This window comes from Petaurus breviceps, unplaced genomic scaffold (assembly GCF_028583685.1).
Source record: "Petaurus breviceps papuanus isolate PSGF00001 unplaced genomic scaffold, PetGlider_PUasm1.0 90317, whole genome shotgun sequence".
NCBI classification, from domain to species: domain Eukaryota; kingdom Metazoa; phylum Chordata; class Mammalia; order Diprotodontia; family Petauridae; genus Petaurus; species Petaurus breviceps.
In genome coordinates, this window is record NW_027187217.1 from 727,406 (window position 1) to 738,996 (window position 11,591).

At 55.2% G+C, this 11,591-nt stretch overlaps 1 protein-coding gene across 8 annotated transcripts in view; it reads left to right on the forward strand.

Moving 5' to 3' along the window:
* The window catches only part of ANO9 (anoctamin 9), a 165,435-nt gene extending 155,290 nt beyond the window's left edge, over window positions 1–10,145 (forward strand). For 5 of the 8 annotated variants that reach the window (XM_069107939.1, XM_069107937.1, XM_069107936.1 and 2 more), the window contains 23 exons: window positions 539–610; window positions 1,921–2,037; window positions 2,237–2,379; window positions 2,741–2,787; window positions 3,262–3,320; window positions 3,517–3,590; window positions 3,966–4,100; window positions 4,206–4,302; window positions 4,463–4,523; window positions 4,607–4,689; window positions 4,782–4,886; window positions 5,042–5,206; window positions 5,504–5,540; window positions 5,861–5,972; window positions 6,199–6,256; window positions 6,664–6,761; window positions 7,167–7,309; window positions 7,426–7,578; window positions 7,841–7,988; window positions 8,436–8,537; window positions 9,215–9,308; window positions 9,406–9,518; window positions 9,791–10,145. In XM_069107939.1, coding sequence (XP_068964040.1) covers window positions 590–610; window positions 1,921–2,037; window positions 2,237–2,379; window positions 2,741–2,787; window positions 3,262–3,320; window positions 3,517–3,590; window positions 3,966–4,100; window positions 4,206–4,302; window positions 4,463–4,523; window positions 4,607–4,689; window positions 4,782–4,886; window positions 5,042–5,206; window positions 5,504–5,540; window positions 5,861–5,972; window positions 6,199–6,256; window positions 6,664–6,761; window positions 7,167–7,309; window positions 7,426–7,578; window positions 7,841–7,988; window positions 8,436–8,537; window positions 9,215–9,308; window positions 9,406–9,518; window positions 9,791–9,818 — 2,193 coding nt within the window. In that variant the 5' untranslated portion in view covers window positions 539–589 and the 3' untranslated portion in view covers window positions 9,819–10,145. Of the gene's footprint in view, window positions 1–538; window positions 611–1,920; window positions 2,038–2,236; window positions 2,380–2,740; window positions 2,788–3,261; window positions 3,321–3,516; window positions 3,591–3,965; window positions 4,101–4,205; window positions 4,303–4,462; window positions 4,524–4,606; window positions 4,690–4,781; window positions 4,887–5,041; window positions 5,207–5,503; window positions 5,541–5,860; window positions 5,973–6,198; window positions 6,257–6,663; window positions 6,762–7,166; window positions 7,310–7,425; window positions 7,579–7,840; window positions 7,989–8,435; window positions 8,538–9,214; window positions 9,309–9,405; window positions 9,519–9,790 lie in introns of those variants that run through there. The other 3 variants (XM_069107942.1, XM_069107941.1, XM_069107943.1) reach the window with 3 other exon arrangements.
* The last annotated feature ends 1,446 nt before the right edge of the window (window positions 10,146–11,591 follow it).

The window sequence follows — 11,591 nt, forward strand, 5'->3', positions numbered from 1 at the left end:
ATGCACACACAGTCCAGTGTCCACACTCATACACACACACAGAGGCATGTAATCACACACACAGAGGCACGTACGCACACACATCCAGTGTTCCCCCCCACACACACAGAGGCATGCACACATATGCATCGAGTGTCCACACACACAGAGGCACACACACACATGCATCCAGTGTCCATACTCATACACCCCCACAGCGGCATGCACGGACGTGCATCCACATAGTGTCCACACTTACAAAATCTGTGGAGGGTAAGACCTTGCCCTGGGAGACATGAAGTTGCTTTTTCTTTTTGTGACCCCAATGCCTCAAGCCATGCCTAGCATGCCCTTGGAGTCTTGTAAGTGCCTGGTGATGGTGGCTGGCTGGCCTGTGTGATAGGTCACTGTGTGTCTGGCTCACTCTGAAGGCCAATGCTTCAAACTGATAAGTACATTCAGATGTAATGACTTTGTCTGTCTCTCTGTCTCTCTGTCTCTCTCTGTCTCTTTGTCTCTGTCTCTCTCTCTCTGTCTTTCTCTCTCTCTCTCCCCCAAGGGCACTGAGGATGAATTTCAGATTGTTCCAGAGACAGACAGTTTTCCACTGATGGAACTTGGACGTTGCCAGGCAAGTGCTGAGCTGCCAGATGCAGTGGCTGGCGCAGGCCCCCTCCCCACCCTGAGGCCCAAGGGGACTCCATGAAGTCCAGAGTAGGCCAGGGATATAGAATAAGCTTGTGGCAGGGGGGACTGGGGAGAGCACTGGCCATGAGGGCAGGAAGGTTCCGGTTCAAAACCCACCTCCAATGAATGCTGACTGCATCATCCTGGGCCGTCAACCTCTTTGTGTGTTTCCAAATGTTTCCTCACTTGTAAAATGTGGGGTTTGGGCTCTGTGGTTCTCTGAGGTTCCCTGAGTTGTGGAACATCGAGTGGACAGCGCCCTGGGTCAGGAGTGAGGAAAACTTGAGTTCAAATCCAGCCTCAGACACTTACTAACTGTATGACCCTGGGCAAGTCACTTAATTGCTGTCTGCCTTGGTTTCCTCACCTGTAAAATGGGGATCAGAATAGCATCTCCTTCTCAGGGCTGTTGTGAGCATCCAATGAGGTGGTTTTTTTCTTTTTCTTTTTTTTTAAATGCTTTATTAACTTCTGGTTCACATCATTCATTTCTGCCAGATTTTGAGTTACAAAATTTTCCCCCTTTTTCCTCCTATCCACCCCCCAAAATAGCAATCCCAGAGGATATCCCCTCCTCCAATCTGCTCTCTCCCCATATCTTCTCCCATACCCCCTTTGACTTTTCCAGTAGGGCATGGGGGATCTCTATGCCCCAGTGCCTGTATATCTTATTTCCCAATTACATGTAAAATAGTATTAATAATAGCATATATATATTTAAACATTTGATTTTAAAACTTTGAATTCCAGATTCATTCCCTTCCTCCTTTGTCACCCACCCTTACTGGGAAGATAAGCAATTCAGTATAGATTGTACATTTCCATAGTGGATATATTGTGAAAGACTGACTATATTTCCCTCCCTCCTATCCCACCTCCCACTTGTTCTATTCTCTACTTTGATCCCATCCCTTTTCAAAAGTGGGTGCTTCCAACTTCCCTCCCCCCAAGCCTGCCCTCCCTTCCATCATCTCCCCTCTCATCTCCTTCCCCCCTACTCTCCTGTAGGGTGAGATGCCCTATTTAGTGTGTATGTCATTCCCTCCCCGAGTCAAATTCAATGAGAATAAGGTTGACCCATTCCCTTTTGCCTCCCTATTCTTCCCCTCCATTGTACCATCTTCCCTTGCCTCTTCTATAAGAGATAGTTTACCCCATTCTGTCTCTCCCCATCTCCAATGAGGTGGTTTTTTTGTAAAGTGCCGAGCAGGGCACCTGTACAGAGTAAGGTCCCTTTCCTCCTTCCTCCTCCAGCCCACAGAAACCTGGGACTTCGTCCTTGTGTCAGATCTTCAGAAGGCAAACCCCAACCGGGCCTATCGTCGGCAGAGATTCCTGGCTGAACTGGAAAAGACAGGTTTCACTATCAAGGTGGGGCTCCTGGCCCCCAGAGGCCTTGGCGAGGGCCTGGGTGGGGGAGAGGCTGAGACTCTGCCCCTCGCAGAGTCTCCTCAAACCAAGGCAGTGGGCGGATTTGGGGTGTCACTAGGGAGGGAGTGGAGGAGGGGCCCTCCCTGGTGGTCCCTGGCTGTCGACCAGGTCATGTAATCTCTTTGCCCCCACCTCTCAGGAAGCAGAAGACAAAAGAAAGTTGTTCTGTGGAATCAGAGCTCACAGCAGGCTCTTCAGCCAGTACATGGAATTGCTAAAGGACACCAGCTGCTCCCTCTCTGGCACCCTGCCTGTGGGGCCTGTTCCCACTACCACTACTCGGTTAGCTCACCTGAGTACCTCTCCCACAGCCTAGCAGTGCTGGGGGTGGGGGGAGTAGAAGGGGACCTTTTTCGGGAGGTCAGTGCGGGAAAAGGACAGAAGCGGATATTGGGAGCCCTCAGGGTGGGGACCCAAACTTTGGCTCTGTGCAGGGGCACAGTAGAGGGGGCAGAGGAAGGGAGCAGACAAGGGCCCTGCCCCCCCAGAGTTCCCAGACTGGGCAGACTTGAAAGCCTCCTCCCTGGTCCTTTCCTGTGGTTTAATGTCTTCCCTGCTTCTATCTGAAATGTGGGAAATGTCAGACTTCCTCCCATGGGCCCTTTGGAGGATCCCTTAGGCTGAGAGTTCCTATCTGTTTTAGAATTCGCATCGTTAACTTCATCCTGAGGAATAAGGAGGTGGATGGTGGTAAGGAGATGCCCCAGTTTCCTGTCTCTCTGCTGCGGCCTCTTACACTGGTCCCGGATAGACCTCCAGCTTGGATCTCTGCCTCAGGCCTCTCTCTCCCAGACCTGGCTACAGTACAGTTCTGAGGAAGTTTGGCAGGACCAAGTCACAATGATGTAGGAAGTCCTGGTCCCACCTGCAGGGCTTGAGAGGGGTTTGGGCTGCTCTTGGTGTCTCTGGAGAGGGACGTGTGAATGGACTGAGAGCTGGGCATTCTTAGGGTCAGGGGAGCTGGGACTACTCCTGGGGGAAGGAGGACATGGATGGCTCCATTTCTGTGCAGGGGTACGATGCCCCCTTCAAAGTGAAAAGAATGTCTAGGGTCCCTGAGGTCTCTTTGGGAGCCTAGAGAGGGGAGGAAGTTCCAGGCCATGGCTTGTGCTGGGGGGGAGATATGGACATGGGAACCCTGTGACCCTGACTCGTCTCTCCTAGAGAAGTTTGATGATCTGAAGAAAGACCACGTGTTTGAGACCAAGTTTCCTCTCCATGAGGTAGGAGTGGGGCAGTCATGGTCAGAGCAGGAGGGGAGAGAGAGGCAGGGGCCTGTGTCTTGGGAAGGTCCCACCTAGATGGGGCAAGGGAGGCCCTGGGGTATGTGTATGAAAGAGTGAAGGTCCTGGGATGGGGAAGCTGAGGGATGGAGGTGAGGGGATCTGGGGCTTGGTTCTTACCCACTCCTGTGCCCAGAGGGAAGAATTTCTCCAGAATAACTGGGCCCGGTGGAGAGACATCTTCTACAGGCAGCCCATTAATAAGATTAGGTACTATGGTCATTGGGGGGAGCTCACTTTGAGGGCCCCTGGTCAGTGGGGGGCTCAGTTTGGGCATCCCAATCTGTAGGGGCTCAGTTTGGGGCTTCCAATCAGTGAGGAGCTGAGGACCCCTGGTCAGTGGGGGGCTCAATTTGGGAATTATTAGGGATCCCTTTGGGGGCCCATGGTTTAGGGAACCCAGGATTTCTTCCTTAGTATGCTTATTAGCAAAATCAGGGACTGTAGCCCCCAGGAATCCCACTCATCTGGTCCATGGCCCCCACACCCCCACCGTGGGAAGACCTACAGGGCAAACCTACACACTGATACCTCTGGGATCTGGGCCCAAGACCTGGTATGAGTCTTCTGCTGTGCTCCCCACAGAAACTACTTTGGGGAAAAGGTTGCCTTGTACTTTGCTTGGCTGGGCTGGTACACTGTGATGCTGGTACCTGCGGCTGTCGCTGGCCTTCTTGTCTTCCTCAGTGGCTTCTCCCTCTTTCATGCCAGCCAGATCAGGTGGGAGAAGGCGTGCTGAATCTGGGTGGGGGGCAGACAAGGTGAGAAAGATCAGGGGTTCAGTGAGGTCCCTTCATTGCTCCCTCTTCCCCTCCCCACCCCCAGCAAAGAGATCTGTGAGGCCAATGAAACCATTATGTGCCCGCTCCAAGACCATCAGCGCAAATATTGGAGACTATCAGAGACCTGCACCTTTGCCAAGGTACTGGTTGGGTCCTCTCCCCTGGGCACCAGTGTGCCCATTTCATGAATAATGAAACTGAGAGCAGGAGCAGGACCCAGCGTCCAGCAGCCACCTGGGTCCCAGAGCCCTGGGCCCTGGGCAACCTGCACCGCCCCCCAGTCACTCATCTGTTCTGCAGCTCACACACCTCTTTGACAACGAGGGCACGGTATTCTTTGCCTTCTTCATGGCACTGTGGGGTGAGTGTGTGAGATCAAGGATGGAGGATGAGGGGAGGATGCTTACCCCTTCTCCCACACTCATGTCCCTGTCTCATGGCTAGCCACTGTGTTTCTGGAGCTGTGGAAGCGGGAACGGGCACAGACTGCCTCTGGCTGGAACCTCTATGGGTGGGACGAGGACCAGGTATGGGCTCACCCTGCTCTGTCTGTCCCGTGCCCACATTGGCCTGGCAGGGACTGTGCTCTACAGCCCATAGGTGTCCCCTGTGCCCCCAGGAGGAACTCGCTATGGAGCTGATCAACAACCCTGCCTACCAACTACGGAAGCACCAGCATTCCTATCTGCACAGCAGCGTCATCCTTCTCTTCTCCCTGGTCATGGTACCGCTGCTCTGCAGAGGCGGGCGGGGGCATGGGGGATGTGGGGTGGGGAGGGACTGACTGGCAGGAGCCCCCAGGCCCCCTGGAGGTGGGGACATGCCCCTGTGTGGGTCACACACAGCCCTGGGCACTCATTCTGCCACTCATGCCCCCAGATCTGCTTGCTGATTGGCATGGCCCATGTCCTGGTTCTCTATCGGGTCATGGCTACCTTCCTCTTCAGCCACTCAGCTTTGCCCTTCCTGGAGCAGCAGCTGACCACGGCAGTGGTGGTTACGGGAGCCCTGGTGCATTACATGATCATTGTGGTCATGACTAAGGTGACTGGAGCCCCCAGGGGTACATGGAGGATGGGGGAAAGGGAGGGATAACCCATCCCCCTCTTTAGTCACAGAGGGTGGGTTGAGGAGATGGGCAGAGATGACCCACCCTGCCCAGGGCTACACTGACCATCCAGATACAAAGGGCTAAGGGGAAATACAGCCCCCTGTGCCCACTCCCCCATATCAGGGATTCACCAAGGAGGGCCTCCCTCCTGTATGCTTCCCTTGGTTTTGGGGCTGGGGGACTTGGCTCCCTGAGGCCCAGGATAAGCTCAGACCCTGTCCCTCCCCCAGGTGAACAGGAAGGTGGCTTTGAAGCTTTGTGACTTTGGTAAGTAGGTGAGATCATGGGTGCTAGAGAGGGTGGACAGTTGAAAGTGGCCTCCAGGAACTGGGGGGATAGGCTATGCTGGTAGCAGAAGTATTTGGGGGACTCCCTGATATTGGGGCTCTGGGGAATCCAGTCATGCCTTGAGGCCCCTGGGCATGTGGGGCTGGGGATCCTGGCTGGCCACAGTTGACTTTGGTCACAGGAACTCCCTGGTCAGGCACTAGTGTCATGGCCGAAGGCTGCTTTGGCTCAGCCTTTCTGCTGGGGGCCCAGGCAGCCTCCTCCAGCCTCCCCTTGGGGTTCCTGCTTCTTCCTCCCAGAGAAACCTCGGACATTCTCAGAGAGAGAAAGCAACTTCATGGTCAAGTTCTTCATCTTCCAGTTCTTTACCCATTTCTCATCTCTCATCTACACTGCCTTCTTCCTAGGCAGGTAAGGTCAAGGACATATGGGGATGACTGAACCCGAGGTCCCTGGCAGGCAGCTCTCCTTGTAGCCTGGGGGCCTGCCTCCACCCTCTCCTGGCCTCCACTGCTCCTTTGACATTCCTGGGACCAGCTACCACCTCCATAGGCAAGCTCTGAGAGCTTGGGGGCTCCCTCCTGAGTGCCACTCCCTTTTCTGCCCCTCTCTGTGATCTCCTTTTTCTCTTCTCCAGGATAAATGGGCACCCAGGAAACCAAGTCCGAATTGGTGGTCAGTGGAGGCTGGAAGAGGTGAGTTTGGGAGCCCAATGGCTTCCTTTTCATCCTTCACCTCCAAGTGCATAACACTGTGTCCATGTGGTGCCAGTGAGGCCCGCCTAGGAGAGAGAGAAAAGACCCTGGTGCCTGCCCTCGGCTTGCCTTTACTTGGGCTCTGGAGGCCTTGTAAGCAAGGAGGGTTCCCTGGTCCAAAGCTTGTGTTGAGTTTGAGGGGAGGGGCACAGGCAGATGGGAGATGGGGAGAATGGGAAGCATCAGACAGCCCTGGCCAGGGGCTGGGGCCAGGGGAGAGAAGGACAGCCTGGGGACCACTGGAAAAGGCTGTAGCCTGAGAGTGGGGTAGGGGCGGGGCAGCGGGGGCAGGGAGCCAGGCCTAAGCCGGATCAGAGAGTAAGAGCTGCCCCCTCTGCCCTGCCCAGTGCCATCCCAGCGGCTGTATGATGGACTTGTTCATGCAAATGGCCGTCATCATGGGTCTGAAACAGACTCTCAGCAACTGTGTGGAGTACCTGAGCCCGTAAGGGAGCACTTCTGGGGCCCCCTCCTGCCTTGCCTGGCTTCCCTCTCCCTTGGACCCTCCCCCTCAGCCCTCCTGGCTGTCCTTCCCCTCTGACCTCAGTGCCCAGCTGCCCCCTCCCCTGCCCTCTCACCTCTGACCTCAGTGCCCAGCTACCCCCTCCCCTGCCCCCTCACCTCTGACCTCAGTGCCCAGCTGCCCCCTCCCCTCTGACCTCAGTGTCCAGCTGCCCCCTCCCCTGCCTCCTCATCTCTGACATCAGTGCCCAGCTACGCCCTCACCTCTGACCTCAGTGCCCAGTCTGGCCAGCTGCCTCTTCCCCTAGTACTCTGATACTTGACCCTTCCTTTACCATCTCTTCAACTCCCGCCCCTCCCTCCTCCCCAATATCTGACCCTGCCCCAGGTGGCTGACATACCGAATCCAGAAGCTAAGAGAGTGGCCGCAGGGAAGGAGTCTTCCTGATCCAAGCCTGGAGGAATGGCTGAAAAACTATTCCCTGAATGAAGTTAATGTTTTCAGTTTGTTTGATGAGTTCATGGAAATGAGTACGTCAGGGTATGGGGCCAGGGGAGGGGTAAAGCCGCACCTTTGGTGTGGGCCCTGGGAGAGGGTGGGGCTGAGATAGAGGTAACCAGCATCTCTGTGTCCCGGCGGGCTGTAGTGATCCAGTATGGCTTCACCACCATCTTTGTGGCCGCCTTCCCCCTGGCTCCACTCTTGGCGTTTTTTAGCAACCTCATTGAGATACGTCTGGATGCCATCAAGATGGTGAGACTACAGCGACGCTTGGTACCTCGGAAGGCAAATGACATTGGTGAGGACCTGAGATGGCAGTGCCGGGCCGGCTGCTTGGCTCCTTTGGACTTGGTGTGGGGGAGACTGAGGCAGAAGAGGCTCAGAATCTGCCCTCAGATAGGTGGTAACAGGAGCAGGGTGAGGAAGAGAGAACAGAGAAGCCACCCTGGGCCCTGACCTCAGCTTCTGGTCTGCCTTGGACTTCCTACCCCTGACCTCCTCTGAGTGGCCCCAAAGGATCCCTTGACTTTCCCCTAAACTGCCCTCTCCCAACCTTCCAGGGACCTGGCTGCAGGTGCTCGAGGCCATTGGGTTGCTGGCAGTCATTGCCAATGGCATGGTCATCGCTTTCACATCTGAATTCATTCCCCGTCTCATGTACAAGTACCACTATGGGCCATGCAACCGAGGAAGCAATGTCACAGATGAGTGAGCAGGATCTGGGCAGAGGCAGGCCGCCTCTGTTCCCCAAACCTTTCCCATGGCCCTGGTCCTGCTCCCTGACTGGGGAAGCCCTGTGTAGGGGTCAGGTGGGGAGGGAGGCTTGGCTCAGGTGCAGGGAGGGAGAATCATAGACTCCTAGGCTCACAGACTGAACTCAAAGGGGCCTTAGAGGCCACAGGGGGAAACTAAGGCAGTCTCGGCCCCATGACTTCTGTGTCCCCTTCCCAGGAGATGGTGAGGACATCCCCAGAGCCCAGGTGTTCTGGGGCCCTTGGCAGGTGCTCCTTGCTCAGGAGAGCCCCCTTCACACTGTGCTAGCATTGCACTTGCTGTCACCATATCTGGCCTGGAAGAGGGAATGGGGGAGCCTGGTTTGCCCTTTTCCTAGGACAGACCAGGGCACAGTCACATCTCCTCCTTCCTGCTCTGCAGCTGTCTGACTGGATATGTCAACCACAGTCTTTCCATTTTCCACACCAAGGACTACAAGGATCAAGTTCCAAGCCAAGGAACAGAGAGTGTGACTGAGTGCAGGTGCGCAGGCTGCCCAGCATTCCTGGTCTCCAGTCCCCTCTCTTTAGCTCTGCTCCTTTCTGGAGGCCCAGGGACTGATGGGGTGGGAGGGTAGGGAGAGGGAGATCCAGACTGGTCTCATAGGAGGAGAGCTAGGTTTGACGTCAGGAGAGGCCTGAGCTCCATTCCAGCCTCTAGCATGTGGCTGTGAGCCAATCCTCTGCCCATCCGAACTGCAGCTTCCTCATCGTGGCCCATGTCCCACTCGGAGAGCTCTAGGAGCCTTGTGAACCAGAGATCAGTAGTGAAGGGGGTGACTTCATTGAGAATCAGCACCAAGGCCAGGGACCCAGGGACTGAGTGCCTGCTCTTCCCAAAGCGGAAGGGGCTGGAGGGTAGAGAAAGTACTAAGAGTGAGCATCTTTGTGGAGGTATAAGGAGGTGAGAGTGGGATGAGGAGGTGCGGATGCCATGAGGAAGTGTGGATGCCCTAAGGAGGTGTGGATGCCGTGAGGAGGTGAGGATGCCATGAGGAGGCGTGGATGGTGTGAGGAGGTGAGGATGCTGTGAGGAGATGAGGATGGGCTGAGGGGGTGAGGATGCCCTGAGGAGGTGAGAATGATGGGTGAATCAGGGACCCCAGCCTTGATTGGAGAGGAGCACTTAGCTAGATGCACAGTCCCCTTCCTCACTCCCAGGTACCGGGATTACCGGAACAAGGTGGATTACAGCTACTCCAGTGAGTTCTGGTTCCTCCTGGCCTCCAGGCTGGTCTTTGTCATCCTCTTTGAGGTGAGGTCCAGCTCTTCCGGGAGTGGGGGTGTGGCGTAGCAGTGAGGAAATGCTGCTGGGCCTCAGACTTCCCTCACAAGCTCCTCCTCCCCCTCAGCATGTGGCATTGTGCGGTAAGCTCATTGCTGCCTGGTTTGTCCCTGATGTCCCTCAGTCTGTGAAAAACAAAGCCCTTGAGGAAAAATTTGAGAATCTGCGAGAGAAACTACGGTATGAGAGGGGGCTTCCAGACCCCCCACTCTGGGCCCTCCCCTGGGGTGCCCTAAGGGGGAGGGTTGCTCCCAACCTCACCCTCTGGTCCCTCCCAAGGGTGTACTTGCCTTCCCTCTGGGAGTGGGGGGGGAGGGTGCCCAATTCTGAGAATGCTCCCTGGGGCTTCCTTCCCTCCTTTGAAGGAGATACTAGACCTAAGCAGAATAGTTGAGTGGGGGGGGGTGGTCTCCAATCTGATTCCTCCTCCTCCCTCTCTTCCATCTCTCCAGCCTCAGCTCCAGGGTCACTGATGTGTAGGGAGGCTGGAAGAAGGCTCAGAAGTGCCTAAAGTGGCCCAAAGTGGCCTCTGAACAGCCTGGATGCTGTGTGACCCCTGAGCCCCTAGGCTTCCTGTGATCTCCTCTTGAATCCTCTCTGTACCTGGAGTACTAGAAGATTGGATGGAGAGACAATCCATCCCTCCTTCCTTTGTGAACAAGATCTCAGCCCCTCAGCCTGGTCCCTGGCCAACTGGAGCCTGGAGCAAGAGCATCAGAATGGGCTTTCTACCCTTCCACACATTGCTTCAGACCCAAGCCTCTGGGCTGCCCTCTCCTCAGAAGGATAAAGAGATGACTTTTTAAAGTGTGGTTCCAAGTGTGATCTCTGGGACCCAGAAAGAGCCATTGTTAGTAGCAGGTTGGGTTCCCAGAGCAGGACCAGCTTCTCCTCTCCAAGGAGTTGGCTCCCAGCACCATAACTCATGAGCCCCTGCCTGCTATGTTTTCTCACTGATTATCAGTCAGTGCCAGTCAGCCAATTGGACTCAATTAGCCTTTAGGAATGTATTTACTAGAGTGGTAGGGTAAGGCCAGGCCATACAAAACACTTCCCCTCCCCCCAGATGGGGTCACCCTCTCCCACAAGTCCACAGAGTCCAGGGGAAGGTGGGTCCACAGCTCTTGGCTGTTGCAAGTGTTCCTCTCCACTCTCCTCCCAGAGGCTGATAGAGGGCCAGGAACCTTTTTCCAATGAGCCTCCTCACCCCACCCCCCACTATCTTAGGACAATTCATGGGCGGTCCCCCATGAAGTTCAAACTTCTATTGAATACCTGCTGTGTGGTGCTGAGCCTAGGGGGAGGGACGAAAGGAGGACAGAGTCCCTGCCCTTGGGAAACTCATGGGGGTTCTCAGAAAAGAGGGGGGAACCTGAAGGAACTATCCCTGGCATGGGACCTGGAAGCCTGTGCCCTGGGCTGAAGACAGGGTTAGGGGTCACAAATGTCCAGTTTAGGAAATAGCAGGTGAGTGAGGAAGGTGCTGAGGGAACAGAGCTGGAACAGTCAGCTGAGACAGATGGCCATTGGCTTGGGGGGCCAAGAGTTGTTTCTTCTAGAGGTATAGGGAGCCACCAAGGCTTCTTGAGTGAGAGAATGGCAGGGTCAGGGGCCTTGGGAAGATCATGAATATGAAAGAGTGCCTGCCCTCTGGGAGCTTACAGTTTAGTGGGGAGGGCAAGGTGCCACATGAGTGCAGCCAGGAAGCCTGTTCTAAGTGGAGGCCTTAAGAGGTGCCCTGTGCTGACCCTGAGCTAAGACCTAAAGTGCACCTGGAGCTGGAAGCCACAAGCCAGACCAGGCCCCGTCCCTCCACCCCTCAGTCTCCACCAATGAAGAGAGCCCTTTGCAGCTACACTGAGCTGTGGCTTCGGTAGGACCCTAGGGGGAGCCACGCCTGAAAGGAGGCAGCCACTCTGAGGGGAGGCGGCCTCTGCCAGGACAGGAAAGCCTTCCCATAAGGAGCAAGCTTAAAACCAGAATAATGACCAGTATGAACACATCTTCATAAAGCACTTTCCAGAGAGTATGGCATTTGGTCCTCACAACCACCATAGGTGGCAGTTACTATTATTACTGTTCCCATTTTATAGAAGGAAAAAGTGAGGCAGAGAAGTGACCCTCTCAGGCTCACCCAGCTAGGAAGTGTCTGAGGTCAGTTTTGAAGCCTGATCTTCCTGACTTCAGGCCTCTGGTACCATCAAGCAGTCTCTAGGAATGGGGACTGTTTAGCCTGGGAAGAGAAGACTGAGA